Below are 16,927 nucleotides of genomic sequence, written 5' to 3'. Positions count from 1 at the left end.
ACCTGTTTTATGGAAAAACCAGAAATCTTCTGTAGCTCAGAGGCAATAGTTTAGACAAGGTGGGTAAACCAGCAGTGATGAAGGGAGCTGCTCTTGTAGGAACAGTGGGAGGTGGTGGAGAATAACTCCCAGCATGTAACATTGGCATGCTACCCCGTTTGTGCAATGTTGTGGCGTTACAAAGAGGTCCGGGGGGGGGGGGGACACAGCCTAGATTTAGAAGAGGGCTCAGCAAAGCTGGTGCCATCCAGATGTTTCAGAGTACCGCTTCCATGCTCCCTGACCTGGCTGGGGCTTTCAAGAGCTGCAGTGCAAACCTCTGCCTCTGAACCCAGCTGCTGGGTGACCTTGGGCACCCACTGAAGATCATGCTTGTGGATCGTCAGGCTTGTCCCGTTGCTCTCAGGTCTCTGGCACAACCCTGTGTTATGTTTGCTTAGAAGTTAGTCATGCTGGATTTACCAGGGCCTTGTGGGGTTTCGGCCTCGTGTGACTCAGCGTGTGCTCCCAGGCATGTTCAGACAGAACAGGCGTCTTGCATTGCCCAGCCAGGGATGCGCAGGGCTGAGCCCATCATCATGTTACTTGCAATACGATCTGTTGCTGGTGCACCTGGTTGGCTGTACCTGGCGAGCCACCTTGAGGCTTTCCTGCCTGAGGGTGAAATCAAAATGCATTCGGTGGCTAGCACTGTGACGATGAGGATGATGATTCCAGCAGTCCATGGCCCAAAGAGACAAGTGGCCAAAACAGCAGCAGCCTTCAGCAGGGCTATTCCAGTCCAAGACCCAGGCCCTGAAAAGTTTGCCCATGCACACATGCATGCATATATGTTGTTGTGCGCCATCAAGTCCTCTCCAACTTATGGCGATCCTAGGAATGAAGGCCCTCCGGAATGTCTTGTCCATGCCAGTCCTGCTTGGCTCCTGTAAATGGAGGCTGGTGGCTTCCTTTATGCAGTCCATCCATCTCCTGTTGGGGTTTGCTCCTGTTCTTCTGTCTTTGACTTTCCCTAGCATGGTGGCCTTCTCCAAGGAGTTTTGCCTTCTCATGATGTGCCCAGAGTTAGGACAAGCTGCATCTCATTTGGATTATGTTCTAGGATCTTAAGAAGGGAGTCTTCCCTTGACCCAGTGCCACTTCCTTCCTTTTGCATCACAAAAGGCGCACATTTCTAACTAGCTGTCCGGGGTTTCATTGCACTTTGCAAGGTGTTGCCCATGACAAGGGTTCAGGAATGCTGTCAGGGCAAGGATTTGGGGCAAAAATCCAGGGCCCCACTGAGTAGAATGAACAAGAAGAATGTGACTTCTTATTTCATTTGAAGTAAATGAAGGAATTCTCATAATCTTTTGCTTAAAGGCTGTTATATCCAGCATTAAAAAAATAACTGACTGCACTGGTTCATCAAGGGATGCAGGACTCTCTGCCCAGTTAGTAATAGTTTTGAGTTGCCGCAGCCACCCTGTTACTTCTGAAGCAACTGATTTGGCCAAAGTTGTTTCAGCTCTAAGAGCCCAAATGATTGAAGTGCTGGATTTTCCCAGAAGCATCTCTTAAATTAGGAATGGATGAACTTGTAATGTTCCAGGCCTCAAAGATTCTCTGAATTCCATACTTCTCTGCAACATGAAAATCTTTGTTTTTTTCCTCTCCTTCCTTTGATCGGGAAACTTGCATTTTTTGGAAATGGACCCTTTCCAAACCTAAAGCAAGTCCAGGACAGTGCCAACACTTCCCAAAAAGTGAATTGTTGATCTCACGTGGAGTTCTAGTGGGACCTGTTCTCACAACTGGAGAACAGGAATGGCACTGCCTTGCACCACATTGGCCATCTTTTCGGCACTTGGTCAAGACAGTCTTCCATGTCTATGACTCCCGTCTTTGATGATCTCCACGGTTATCCAGGGACCTGAGAGGATTATCGTGGCAATTCTTTGTCTTGCAGAGTCTGTTTATGTATTTTCCTGTTTTTTAATCTATTTTAATTTTAAATCATTGTACCATTGTTGTTTTATGTTATTTGCGTTGAATTTTATTGTATTATAAATTGTTGTAGGCCACCTTGAGAGCTTCAGCTGCAGGGTGGTACAGAAATACAGAATTCTTGAATATCCCCATTCCTTATAAACCTTTTATAAGCTGTAATATCAGGTAGTGGCAAATTCACTTTGGGGAGACCTGGTTGCTTCCTGCCCCAAATCACAGGGCCTTTTTAGTGGTGGCTGCTGAGTACTTTTCCAGTGGCTTTCCCCCACTCCATCTTTCACCACACTCAAATGCTATTAAGAAGACAAATTTGTTCCAATCTGGTTTCAAGGCCCAGCTTGTCAGTGTTGCCTGTTCTCATTTGCCATATCCTTTGATATTTTTATAGTTTCATACATCCCCCCTCCCCCCACACTCCTTCTTAAACAGTTTTAAATTTTTGGCGTACACATCTTGGCTATTATGCAGTATTTGGGGAATTCAAACTAAAACATTGTTTCTACATATGGGCTCTGCCTTCTGTGAAAGCAAACGAAAGAGCTCTTTGCCCTGTAATTTTGGGTGTCTCTCCCCACACCATATTTCCTTGTATTCGGCAGAGTTTTCCGACATTCTGGCCAGCATTCTCAGGGGGCTGGAGAAATTACCATGGGAAAAAAGGAGGCTGGGAAAGCCCATTTGTGGTAGTGCAGTTGATCCAACTCCAAGAACCTCTCCCCATGGAGTAAACATCAAGACCGTGTGTAGTTTTTGTGGCAAACCTGCAGAAATCACCTGATAAGATTTCCCCGATGTGCTAAATCCATACTGGGGTGGCACAGGCACTGACTCTGCAAGATGGTGTGACCAGAGCTGTAGTTAGCTACACCAAGGGGATTAATGTTGTACCGCATTTGGAAGTCATGGTCTCAGAATGGGTGTTGTACTAGGGCTGGGGAGAATTCTTCTCAGCTTGACCTCAGAGGGTTCTTGTAAGGATCAAAAGACTGGGGAGAAGCCTTGAGGGGCAGGTATTAATCCTTTCATGATATATTTAATAAATGACGTCCGACTCTGGATTTCCTGCTAGTCAGTTTATGTTTTCTTTATGGGTGCAGAATGTCACGAGTGTATGCACTGTGCAGCTCCACTGATCCTGGCTGTTGTCTTGTTTCCGGAGAAGTAAAAGTCTGTAGTGTTTTGGTGGGCAAATCTGAGCAAATCCCTTCTCCAGTTTCTGCCCACCCACCCCTGGCATTCCTCCACCAGTCTTAACACCTTCAGGTGGAAAACTGGGAGAAAGAAAGGGTGTGAGGAACACACACCATGCATGGCACGTCTTTACAGAGCTCCGAGGGCCAGGTGTTTCCTGAATGGAGAAGAAACCAAAATGGAGTTGATTGGTATTCTTTGCATACCTTTCCTTCCACAGCCTCCCTCTGTGAGAACCATCCTGGGCCTCTTGGAGTCGTTTTTTCTTCCCTTGAAAACAGGAAGGGAATGGGGAGCCGAGTGCCTACTTGTGCCTGGGAATCGGTGCTGAGCTGCTTCTCTTGCGGCTCCTTTTTTTCTCTAAAGATGCAGATGTGGATAAAGGTGGATTTGGAAAGGAAGGGGAAATATTCCTCCTCTTCCGTTTTCTCTGACACAGCCTGATTCACCTGTAAGTCCCAGGTGGCATTGTGATCACCATGAGAGATGCCCATAGCCAGAATTAGAATACTAATTAAGACTGAAAGGGAATAATAATCTGGATGAAGCAGTCTTATGTTCTCATATTAATCTGGGGTAGTGGCCCAGATCACAGGATAGGAAGATGGCAAACCTGTGTGCTAAGTCATCCTGGTATTAGTAGCCCAGCTTGTCATAGGAACTCCACCAAGGCGGCTTTTTCTCATGGGTTGAAAGCCGTCCCAATCCTTTCAGCCACCCATGGGTTTGGGTGGATCCTTCCCCATGGCTGGGTTCTCAGGGCACACCAAACTGCATGGCTGTGGGTCATGGCACCAGTTCCTCTGGCATGCAACAGGTGCAGCGTTCTTCGCTTTCTTCCATGCAGATCTGCCCTTTCCTGCAACCAGCTGGAGGCACAATCATACCTTTCATAGTGTGTGCAGGCTTCCACTTCCAGTTCTACACCTGGGTCAGCCACTGTGATGCTCGCCCAGGCCTGCTGCTCCCCTGACTGTTTCAGGCACGCATTTCTATCCCTCAGTTTCCCTTCATCCAATGGCCAGAGATCCTCCGAAAGGCTTGTTGACAAGGAACCACTCAGCCCTGGAGGCTGGCATGCCATGTGCTCCAAAGGAAGATTGCAAGCAGTAGCCGTTGTGACACTGTCAAAGTGAGCGGACGCATCACCCCAAAAGAGGACACAGAGCCCTTAAAATGCCACATCCTGGTTTAGAAACAATAGCTATAATAGCTTTAAATAGAACGATGATGTGGTTCACCAGGGGAGTAGGCTGTGATTAGGTGACTTGGTGCTAGCTTGTAAGGGATACCTCCAAGACTCCCAGCATCCCCCTTCTTTTGGTTAAATCAGACGTAAGCTGGGCAATACTTCAAATAGAAGACTGCTCTCTGGTCTGGGGACCCGACCATTGCATGGCACCTCTGAAGCCTTGGTCCTTTGTCACATCCATCTGCCCCCTCCCCACATTTTGGTCCAGACCAGCCTTGCGTGACTTTGCTGGAAGAAGTCCTGCTATGAAGGACACAGCCTAGGCAGAGTTCCATCAGAGACATTGCCGGAGGCATCCACATGGTGAATCTTGCCTTTTCTGCTTTGCTATGCTTTTTGCTTTGCTTTTTGCTTTGCTGCTGGTGGTGGGAGAAATCCTTTGCCCATTTGTGTCCCTTCGGAACAGTCACTGACATTTGTTTTGTTGTGCTTCTGCCGTCACTTGGCTAGCCAGATCCTGGATTGCGGGTTGGTGACTCCAGCAGGCCAGATGGCACGTTTTGTACCAAGAGTGGCAGCTATCCCTGCACAACTGCCTTTCTGAGCAGGTGGAAAAGGAGGAAAGAAAAGGGTAGCTGCGTGCAGGAGCCGTTCCATTGTCCCCTGTCAGAGCCACAGCCTGACTCACAGTGAGGAACTGGAGTTTCAGGGCCGTGCAGATCCATGGCAAGGCAGGGCTGCAGGTCAGAGGAGAGAACAATTTGGATTTCAAGCCTTCTGAAATAATAAGCAAATATATTTTTTAATATTAAGCCCAAAGGCAAGTGGCAGCGGCCCAGAAGTGCATGTCCCTGCACGCTACATTTGCAACCCTTGCAGAGTTATTTATTTGGGTGCCTTGTGCAACAATTACTGATTTCACTTCACTGCCAACCATCCTTGTATGCGGAGTGAGTTTCTATCAGCCTGTTAATGATATATGTATCGTTAACATACTAACATTAATTTTCTGCATCTCCTTTCTTTCATATTCTGGAGAGGACATGGGGATTCTAGATCAGTGTTTGGATCAGCAGTGAACTGGTGAGATAGAGAAACTGAAATTAAATCTGGACAAAAGGGAAGGGCTGTTTGTCCAGGGGTGGGATCCAGAAGGGCTTGCCTTCCTTTTACAAGGTCTGTTTTTTAGCTTGGGGTTCTCCTAGACCCATCAAGATGATGGGGGGGGGGGTTTGCTGTAGCTGCTATGCAGCTTCATCCAACACTCTTATGGTGTCCAGCCATGGTGATACATGCAATGCCATCTTTATAGGGCTACTGTACCATGTCCTATGTGGGGATTCCCCTGAAAACCACTTGGAAGCCTCAACAAGATCTGAAGTCCATCAGTAGATTTTGGTCTGGGACAGAGGGCTGGGATGACATGACCCCTTTATTGTGTAACTGCATGGACAACCAGCTATCTTCCATAGTTGAGACTTGTTTGTTTGAAGGACCATCTTCCCCCATATGAATCAGCCTAGACTTTAAGATCAACTGTTGTTCTCAGCATGGTGGCATGGATGGGGCAACATGCCAGAGGGCTTCCTTGGTGTCCCCTCTTGGGAACCCCGTGCACCAAGAGCTCCAGCCACCTTCTTTTGTGCTCCACTAGCAAGCAAAGGTACTTCTCTTAAAACCAGTGTTGAACTCTGTTTGTTCATAACTTTATGGGTTGACCGTTTGGTCCTCTGTGCGGTTTTCTTTGTTTGTTTTGAAGTGTGTGAGGGGGTGTTTTCAGCTTGTGTATTTTAATGAGTGGATATTGGAAGTTTCTCTCCAGATGTGTTGGAGTGCAAGGCTGGGCTCTTGCTTTTTAGGCTTCTGTGACTCCTGCTCAGAGGAGAAAAGTAGGTTACGAATTTCTTAAAGAAAGAAATGCGCTTTGCCCAGAGCAACTGATACGCATGGGCATTTCTGCCTCTGAATCTGGAAGTTCTGTTTAGTCGCCATACCTAAGAGTCATCGATCGATCCCATCATCCATGAACTAGGAACATAAAAAGCTGCCTTATACTAAATGGAACCTAGGTCCTTGTTACTCGGCATTGGCTGCTACATGAACCATCAATGGCCCTCCAAGCTTTTGGACAGCAGTTTTCCCCAGCCTTCTCTGGGAATCCTGAGGAGGGACCGTGGGACTTAAATCATGCAAAACTGGGGCTCCACCATGGAGCTGCAGGTCCTCTTTGTAGCGTTTGTCTCCTTATAAGACAATAATGCTGGGATCGATCCACTCCCACCTCTTCAGTGAGTGAATTCCAACAAATTAAGCTACGTAGGAGTAGCCCTTCGTCTTGTCCCCGCTGAATCTCCTGCCTGTGTGTTTTGCTGGTGCTTGAGAGTTCACAAACTCTCCATACTGGATTGGAACATACTGGTAGCTCTCTTGGTTTTGTTGTTGGTTGGTTGGTTGTTTAGTCACAAAGTCATGCCCGACCCATCACGACCCCATGGACAACATTCCTCCAGGCCTTCCTGTCCTCCACCATCCCCCGGAGTTCACTTAAGCTCACACCGACTGCCCCAATGTCTCCATCTATCCATTTCATCTTCTGCCATCCCCTTCTCAATTGTTCCCAGCATCAGGGGCTTCTCCAGAGAGTTGTTCCTTCTCATTAGGTGGCCAAAGTATTTGAGTTTCATATTCAGTATCTGACCTTCTAAAGAGCAGTCAGGGTTGATCTCCTTTAAGATGGACTGGTTTGACCTCTTTGCAGGTAGCTCTCTAGGTGATCTGAAATAAAATAGCAAGGATTTTGGTCGGTGACTTAGTGAAAAGCCCTTTCCTCTTACATTCAAACAACAGTATTCAATCTATGTTCCCTGGAAATCAGGGTTCCTCGGAAATCATTCAGGAGTTCAACATGACATTTTACTCTTATGGTTACGGTGAAATGGTAAGATTTACTGGGGCAAAGACAAGCACAAACAAGTCATTAAAACAAAGGGTAATTTTTCATATTATTTGTTGGTGATGTTATACTAAAGTTTAGTCTTCATTCCATAAATTTAGTATTATTTGGTTGCTAAGGAATACTTGAGTTCATTAATGCATGTATAAATCACTAGTGTTTACTCCATTTGAAATTAATTATTGCAACATTTACATTTTGTTCAAATAAAATAATTACATGAAACTTACTTATTAATGGGTTCCACACTGATTTTTCACACTAAGAAGGGTCCCTTGGGTATCTGTATTCCTCAGGTATGCAGTGAGAAAAGTACCACTTGGCTGTTGAGTCAAGAACAAATTGGGGTTTGCTTGTATGCGAAAGTAGCTGCGCAAGTCCCAGCTCTGGTACTGAAAAGGAATTCCTGGGCTGAGCATGTGCTCAGAAGCACATTGTCCTTCCATGCAGGGCCTTCCCTCCCTCCCTCCCTCCTGAGCTACTCTTTTGAAGCTTGTTCTACTTGCATGTCCTGGAGGTTCTGCTGACAAATTAGAACCTGCAAGTATTGTGTCTCCTCACCTCTGTTACAGAGTTACAGAAGAAGGCAAGGAAACTCTCTTCCTCCATCCCACCCAGAATAGCTCTGTCATACAAAGAAATGTGTGCATTTGCTATTTTTCTTCTCTTGCTTGCAGGAGAATCCTTGAGCTTTGCTGATGATTTGCTCTCTGGCCTTGGAACTGCCTGCGTGGCTGCCGGAAGGAGTCATGGGGATGTGCCTGATTCCAGTCTCTACTCCGTCATTTTCAAGTGTCTGGAGCCAGATGGATTGTACAAGTAAGGAAAGAAGTGTGTGTGTGTGTGTGTGTGTGTGTGTGTGTAGGGGAAGGTGTTGGGACACAAGAGACAATTGGGCATGGTCAATCGGTGCCCCTAACAAATCAAAGTTTGTATGGAAGGACAAGCAAAAAGCTGAAGACAAGCCATTGTTCCTTTGTTGAGTAAGGCTCTGGACAAAAATATGGGATGGGAACATTTCCTTTATTTTGGGCTGGGCATCCCATAGAGACTTTGCATCTGCCACTTATCCTGGGTAGCTAAAACATCCTATTGTCTCAGTGCCCTTCCCAGAGAGTCTAACTCAAGCTAGTATTCAGGAGCTTTGGACTAGACCTGAAGGGCTACTTTTGAACCCATTTGACTTGACCTCAGAATGTTTTCCATAGTTCTGTGTTGTGTGTGTACAAAGACACACGCGTCTTCCAACTCAAGACAATGGTCCATGCACCTGTTGAAGCAGACATGGGTTCAGGAAAAAGCTTGTTTCTTACCAACTACATTTGTCATCAAGGGGTCACAAGAGGTTTTGGAGTTTTCAGCTGAGCCCTCTCCATGTACTTCTCGTCAAAGTGGCAGCATTTATGCTTCTATTTCTGTGCATTTTTGTTTCACAAGTCTTCCTTCCCAGAAGAGAGCAGAGTGAGGAAGAGGAAGGCTTGTTTACTCGCCCTCAGTCTGGTGTCTTCTGGGTAGCAGCCTCTGAGGAAGCGGAACAGGGTTCTGAAAGGGAGTGCAATAAAATCAAACACTTATCTCCAGTTGGCCGCATCCCTAGAAATCACTCCGTTGCATCCAGCATCAGCAGTGGTACAGCTAGAGCTGGGTTTTGGGGCCAAAGTTCAGGGTCCTGCAGCCAGGCGAGGGCCAGAAAGTTCAAAAGGAAACAGTAGAACAGAAAGATATTTGGAAAGCAGAGTGGAAACAAAATTAAAAGGTGAGATGACAGAGAAGCCTGTGATAATTAAAACACATTGTCGGAATGAGTAACTTTTCCACCCCCTTGAGCCACAAGGGGAGTTACAACTTGTTGGCTGGCAAGTGCAGCATCATTGATCTATACTTTCCTTCTGCCTCTCCAGTCTTCCTGCTTTCATCCACCCCTAGCACCGCCCTCCCCACCCAAAAATCACATGTGTCGACAAGCTTTAAAAAAAGGAAATGGCTCCTGCACTTCGCTTTATGAGGCATGCTGGCTCGAAAGCGCGCTTGCCATTTAATACTTTTTAATGTTTCCTTTTTTAAAATCCTCATATACGCTTCCCTGCAGAAATCAGATCAGATGTATTAATATCACGGAGGATCAGGCTTTCCTGAAAAGGTACCCGGCGCGAATGTGGGAAAGACCACACGACTGCCAGTAATTTTCTTCTGATCAGTTGCTCAGATGCGCTGCTTCCCACCCATGCCAGAGAAGATCAGACTTTTTTCCATTCTTCTTCCAAAGGCATTGGAAGAAAGCAGCGCTGTATAATGCTGGTCTTTATGACGCATCTGGCCCAGGACATGGATATACTTCTCCCAGCCCTGAGGGACTTCCAAAGCTGCTAACCCTTCTGCTTTTCTCTGCTTGCAGAAAGGGCCAGCATTATGTTTATCGACTTCCTCGGCATTTCAGTAGGAGAGCTGGGCCTCTGCTGCTTGTCTTACTGCACTGTTCATAGTTTGGCAGCAATAAAGCCAGTCCTTCTGTCTTCACGCGCTCTTCCACTCCCTCCTCCTGTCCTCTTGCATGTCCACAGAAAGCCTGCAGAATGTCTTGGATAACCTTTGTTTTCCAAAAACCCTTCTGCTTCTCCCACGTCCCTCTTCCCACCTCCCCTGGCAGGAAAAGGATGGGACGGCTGGCACAGACAGGTGGACTCTTTTCAGGCACAAACGCATGCATAATTTTGCGGGTAGAAGCGCTGCTTCAGTCTGTCGATGCTGCCTTGGCAAAGAGGAGGCGAAAGGGTTGGATTTGGAGACTGTGCAGAGATTGTCTGGGTTGCTGTTGTGTGCCGTCATCTTCCACATACTCTAGGAGGCCTGTGTGCCTCTGTCAAAATGCACGGCTTTTCTCGTCTGCGCTGGAGAGCAGCTTTGCCCGACTTTGCCTCAGCCTGGCCACTTAGGGACAGTTCAGCACACTTGAATGTGCCGAGAATGGTGCAGCCCCCAAATGTACTCAAACCCCATTGTGCATTCTAGTGAGTACTGCAATGTCCATTTGGGGTCGAACAACTCACAGGACTGCACACATGTACACGCACACGCAAGCATTTAAAAGTGATTGATAGAAATCCCCCGGAGTGATGGCATGTCCCATTTGCAATGGGGACTGCAATGCACAGATCTGTCCTTTCCCCAGCTTGCAGTCCCACCAAAACATTGCCCTGCCCTGCCAGGGGTTAGCACTGGAAGGGAAGCCCTGATGAATATCAGAGGGAGCTTCCTTTCCATGACCACAAGCAGGGCCCATGGAGATTTTCATCAAGATTATAGCAGGGCTGTTGCCGTTCTCTGCTGTGAAATCATCTATGACTTCTGGTGTCCCCATGAACAAACACCCTCCAAAATGGCCCGTCCACAAGAGGACCACTGAGCTCTTCCCTAGGCTTGCCGTCCCTTGCGTTCCTCTTCGCTCCTGTGACTGCAGCCTTAAAGGCCGCTGCACCGTCAAAGATGAAGCGAAAAGGCTAAATGCAGCTGAAATGAATATTTGAATGCCAAGCTCACTGCTATTGTTGGCAGAATAAAATCACAATCAAAACACTTCAAAATAATGTTATCAAGAGCCAAGCAGCCGAGGAGCAGCGGCGGCAAAGGTTTGCCTTGAACTCTTTGGACGTGTTTGATGGTATAATGGCAACAGATGGTGCAACATGTGTGGATAACTTGCTCCCTGGAACGGCCTTGCACAGCGTCAGACCGTTTGTTCCTCTGGCCCAGGGTGAGCCATCCTGGATGCTGAGAGAGATTTCCCAGCCTTGGTACTTTCGCTGGAGATGCGGGGGATGAACTTGCAGCCTTCTTCATGCCTGTGCTCAGCCATTGATCTAGAATCAATCACCCTACCCTGGCTGGAAGCAGCTCTTGAAGCCCCTGCTGAAAGGCAATTGCCAAATATGAAGCTGCCAAGGATCTGGAGGCATGGCTTTGCCAGTCGCAGCAGTAATGCCCCATTCTGGGATGAAATCGAAACAGCGCAAGTCAGAAGGGGTCTCCCGGGCCATCTAGTCTGACCCCCAGCTCCAGCCAGCTCTGCTTACAACATGCCCACCTTGTGCATGTCTAGCCTATCCTTGAACGGCCTCACTGATGGGGCTTTAACCACCTCCAGTGGAAGCCCATTCCATGCCCTCGAGGTCCTAAGTGTCAGGAAGTATTTCCTGGCATCCAAATTGAACCTTGGTTCCTTGAGCTTGGCTCCATTGGAGTGCATCCTGCCTTTCTCTGTAGGGAAGATCAGGTTTCAAGCCACCTCCTCATGACACCCACACCCCCTCACGTATCTATATGTCACTAACAGATCCCTTCAAAGTCTCCTGTTCTCCAGGCTGAAATGACACAGATCCCCTAGTCTCATCTCAAATGGCTTTCCCTGCAATCCGGCCACCATCCTTGTGGCCCTACACTGCACCAATTCCAACCTGGCTATATCCTTCCTGTAATGAGGGCCTCAGAACTGAACACAATACTCCAGTTGCAGGTGCACCAGAGTTGCATAGAGTGGTAGTAATACCTCTCTTGATCTACAAGCCACTCTTCTGGCTATGCAACCAAGGGTGGCATTCACCTTCTTGACCACCGCGTCACACTGCTGGGTCACGTTTGGCCTGCAGTCAACCAGCACCCCGAGGTCCCTTTCACAAGTGCAGATCCCTTTCACAAGAACAATGACCTTGTAGAGTTGAGCCCTTGATCCATCTAGTCCAATGTTTCCTGCTCTGATCTGCAGAAGCTCAGCACAAGGCTTGGCCATTGATACTGATGGTTGAAATGGGAGGTGCCAGGGACCAGATATGCGCTCTGCAATGGAGGTGCATTTCCTGCCAGCCAGGATCCATCTCTTCAGAGTCTCACAACATGGGTCTTTCCCAGACCCACTCCCTGAAATCCTGTAACATGAAATTGTTTGAACGATGGTGCCATTTGCATGCAAGGCATTTTCTGTATCCAGTTCTTGGGACCACATTGCTGACTGAAGACTCTTGGGTTGGAGGGAACAAATGAGCGAAAATAGCAGCAACCTTCAGCAGTGCTGTTCCTGTTCAAGATTCAGGCCCTGCATATAAGTTGTTGTTGCTACATGCCATCAAGACATCTCCAACTCATGGTGACCCTCTGACTGAATGCCCTATCCAGGACAGCCCTGCTCAGCTGTTGTAAATTCAAGGCTGTGGCTTCCTTGATGGAGCCTATCCATTTCTTATTTGGTCTTCCTGTTCTTCTCTGCCTCTGACTTTCCCTAGCATAGAATCATAGAACAGAAGAGCTGGAAGGGGCCAGAGGCCATCAGGTCCAATCCCCTGGTCAGTGAAGGACACCAAGTTAAACCATTCCTCTCAGATGGCTGCCCGGTTGCATCTGGAATGCTTCTAGTGTGGGAGAGCTCACCACTTCCCAGTGAAATTGGTTCCATTGCTGTACTGCTCTCAGTCTCAGGAAGTTCTTCTTGATACCCAGCTGAAATCTGGCTTCCTGTAACTTGAGCCCATTAATCTGTGTCCACCACCTTGGGTGATCAAGAAGGGATCACGTCCTTCCTCTTTGTGACAGTCTTTCAAGTATTCCTGGAATGCTATCATATCTCCCTTCAGTCTTCTTTTCTGGGATGCCAAGCTCAGGGCATTCCTCCACCCCCAATTTGAATAACTTGATTTGAAGGTAGAAGGAAACTTCAGAAACGGTGGTCAGACCCACTCCATGGATCCCATCAATACTGCCTCACGCCCTGTCCATTTTTGTTGTCCCTTCTTCACCTTACTTCAGGCACTAGTCCACACTGTTGTTGACCAACTCGTTCCCCACCCCCCTCCCCCAACTCATTTCTGACCTTACATCAAAGCCAAACTTGTGGTTTCAAAGAACGAACAAACAAACAGAGGCTGATGGGATTCCTTTGCATTTCAGACTTCTGCTGTTTTCAAGAAATAAACAGAAACATTCTCTGTTTCTCAACATCGCAGTTTGGCAAGAAGTCCCTTTGGGCTGCAGCTGTCTGCCTGTCCAGGGAGCAGCGCTAGCCATCCAGTCCAGCCCTTGGCATTCTTGCTTTGTGCTCACAGCCCAGGTGCCTTCAAGCGAGGGCTCTGTGACATGTGGCTAATGCAAGTGTGCACACGCAGCACTCGCTCCATATGAGAAGCCCGCCTGCGGGTGACGCTGTCCCATGCTGACAGACAGCACCAAAAGGAGTTTTCTCCATCACATCCTCGAAGGCCTGTGGCTGCTGGGAAGAAGGATGGACACCCCTGCTGCAGAAGCTCATCATGGCTTGACTGCTTGATCTTGTCACACAGAGCCTGCTTGGCCTCCAGGAGATCTAAGATGCCACGACTGGCATCTCCAGATAGAAGAATCCAGAAGCAGGTTCGTGAAGGCAATTCTGCCCCAGATGGACAAGGAGCTTACTGTGATAGAAAACAACCTCCTATATTCCCCTTTCACTATAACAACAGCAGAAGCAGCAATTTAATACAGTAAGAGACCAGCTTGTCCTTGATAACCAATGTGCAAATAACACCAGCGGTTAAAATATTCCAACTATTAAAAGACAAAACGACAGTAAACAAAGTATATCAAATTGTTTGAAATTACCTGTTACAATTTCTAATTATTCCCCGTTCACCATGGACTTTCTCTCCTTTGGTTCCTGCTCCTTCCCCAACTGCCTTCAGCATCCTTGGGGATGCTTGCTCCTCCAGAGATGTGGTAAGCACTATAAAAATGTATATTAAATCCTCCGGGTTCAAGTGCAATGGAATTTGCTGCCATAGGAGGTGGTGATGACCACTTCCATGGATGGGGGACTGGACAGATTCATGGAGGAGGAGGCTTTCTGTGGCCGCCAGCCTTGCTGGCTGAGCTACCTCCTTCACTGGACATGGCCTGCCTGCATGCACCAGTCGCTGAGGAGCTTGGGCAGGTGGTGGCCTTGCACCCGTCCTGCTTGAGGGATCCAATCGACACCGTGCGTTGAGCTAGAAGGACCTTCAGTCTGATCTTATGGCCAATGCAGTCCCCCAGGTTGCCAACCCACTGGGCGTGTTTCTCATTTCCTAGAACTGGAGCGCCAAGGTAGATGCTGAATGAGATTGGGGGTGAGGAGAATGATGCATCCCCAACCTTGCCTCTAGCCCACCACCCCCTTTGTCATGACACTGCAACAAGAAGGGACACCGCCGTTGCAGCAGCTTGTGCTGAAAGGGCTGCATTCGCTGCAGATCTGATTTAAATTCCAGCGCTTTTCTCTATTTACATTCCTACATGACCTTCCTAGTTTCTCGCATGTCTGCCAAGCATCGGCCCAAATTACTGGAAATAATATGGAAGCTATCTTGGGGTGGTAGGAGGGGGAGGGCAGCTTCCAGGCCTATGCCTTGGAAGGGTTCTGTTCTCCAGCCTCCTGCAGCGCGCTTCTCTGCCCCCGTGCCAGATTGGCTACTCCAGACTGGAGATGACCTGCCTGCTGTGCAAGCACGTCTTAAGCGGCATCGCTGGGGGAAGGTGCGATCGTGCCGTCATGCATCATTACCTCCTGGAGACAGGCTCTTGGAAGCTTCTGCTGGCTCGGCGTGCGCTGCTTCGCTCCGTGATGGGCAGCTGAGAAAGGGAAAGTTGCACTGTAGGGATGGCTGTGCAGTGCAGGAGCTCTCCTAGTGGAACGGTTCTGCATGCCACATCCCTAACCTAGGCTGGATCCAGGTTTGAGGTGGGCAGTCATGATTCTCCTTTGCATGCACACGCACACACACATGTACACACTTTTCTGGAGGCAGCAATTGAAGGTCGGAACCGGCCCGGGATTTTCATTTCCTGAAATGCCTGAGACGCCCACAGTCTGCACCACTCAGCCAGCTGCAACTGTGCCCCTGAATCGGTCGATCCAACCCAACATGGCCAAAATGTCCCTGAGCTGCTTTGATCTTGCAAACCCCATCAATGAAAGCTTCCAGGAGGTTTTTCACTTTCTGTCTTACCTGCAGCTTCGGTCTCTTAGCCCGTTCCTTAGTGACCAAGTTTTCATGGATCTCTGGCAGCCCAATGGCTGTTGGAGCCAGGCTTAACTTGGGAGATCTTCAACAGCCATTGAGTAATCAATAGAGATACTTTCTGAATTTCCAGTTTTCGTTTCTCCCTCATGGGGAAAAAGACGCAGAGGCCATGCACCCATCCCTAAGCTGACTCGGCTGCAGTGGATGTCCTGTGAGCTGTGAGAACATGGCCCTTCTTTCACAAGTGTTGAAAACATGCCTTCTTCGCTTCATCATGCAGTGGTCCATTCTAGCCTACCCTTGTCTACATTAGCTAAGCATCAGTTCTCCATCAGGTGAGGCCAGCAGAGAGCCAGGGTTGAACCCAAGACCTCCTGCATGTTGCATATGCACTCCACCTCTGAGCTGTAGCTCCGTCCCTTTGGGCCACTTGCAATGATCGCCATCCCCTAGGGCAGCGATGGCGAACCTTTTAGAGACCGAGTGCCCAAACCAACCCAAAACCCACTTATTTATCCCAAAGTGCCGACACTGCAATAAAACCTGAAAACGAGGTTTTAGTTTAGAAGAAACAACTCGCAGCCAGTCCAAGCAATCCTTGGCAGCACACTGACCAGCCATGCGAAAGCTCGGACGAGTTGTGGCTAATGAGTCACGGCGCCTGACGTCACCGCCTGGCGCCGCTACTCCTTTCCGAGCATGCGCATGGCCCCTATGTGCGCTGTTATCCGATGCTCGGCTGCTGGCGCGATGCTGGGGCGACTTGGCTCACGGGCCGACAGAGAGGGCTCTGTGTGCCCGCTGTGGCACGCGTGCCATAGGTTTGCCACCACTGCCCTAGAAGATAAGCAAAACTATGGTGGGTGTTACTGACAACCTGCTTCATGAGAGTCCTGTTGCAATGCAGAAACAAAGTCGGGAGCCCCTTCCCAACCTGAGGTTCGCAGCCATTCTGTCTCTCTACTGAAGTGTTTCTGCTTGTCCAAGCAGCAGGGTGGGCCAAAGGCATGCATGCTTCTAGGGCCAAGGTCACCGTATGTGCAGAGTGGGTTGAGGAATCAATAAAGCTAATTAAGGAAGGCCTTGCTGACACCTGCCACATACACACTCTGTTTTATTTTTTGCAACAAAAATTAGCAACAAATTAAGAACAAACACACAGAAACCAAAAGCACAGGCAGTTCCTCTTGCGCCTTATCTCCAGAAGCGTGCCGCTGCTGCTTTCTTTTGCCTTTTAATTTCTTTTTCCCTTTTTGCTTTTTGAAAACCTATGTTTCCTCTAATCTCTCATTTACGCAAAACATTACGTCTTCTCCCCTTCCCCTTCCAAGCCCAGCTGCTGTCATTTATCAGACTCTGATAGCAATGCGTGGACCCATCCCAGCTGTGTGAGGGATTCTCACAACTCAAGGCTTTTGAGCTGTTATCTCCAGGGAGGCCTGGAGATCTCCGGGGAGGCCTGGCCAGGCAAGTGACCCAGAAGAAGGCTGAAGGACCAGAAGGATTGCTGAATGGTGCCACAGAAGACACGGAGACAGTGCCTTTCCTTTGCTCTTCTATGGCTTCTTTCAGCTTGTCAAGTGC

At 48.4% G+C, this 16,927-nt stretch overlaps 1 protein-coding gene across 2 annotated transcripts in view; it reads left to right on the top strand.

The window, feature by feature from the left end:
* Positions 1–16,927, top strand: part of ASTN2 (astrotactin 2) — a 301,533-nt gene that overhangs the window by 267,288 nt on the left and 17,318 nt on the right. For both annotated transcript variants that reach the window (XM_044439906.1, XM_044439905.1), the window contains one exon: positions 8,003–8,144. In XM_044439906.1, the coding sequence (XP_044295841.1) occupies positions 8,003–8,144 (142 nt within the window). The remainder of the gene's footprint in view (positions 1–8,002; positions 8,145–16,927) is intronic.

Source organism: Varanus komodoensis, unplaced genomic scaffold (genome assembly GCF_004798865.1).
Source record: "Varanus komodoensis strain SLA01 unplaced genomic scaffold, ASM479886v1 scaffold36, whole genome shotgun sequence".
NCBI classification, from domain to species: Eukaryota; Metazoa; Chordata; class Lepidosauria; order Squamata; family Varanidae; genus Varanus; species Varanus komodoensis.
The sequence above is the reverse complement of the archived record's forward strand: the minus strand, read 5'-3'. Positions and strand labels throughout refer to the sequence as shown.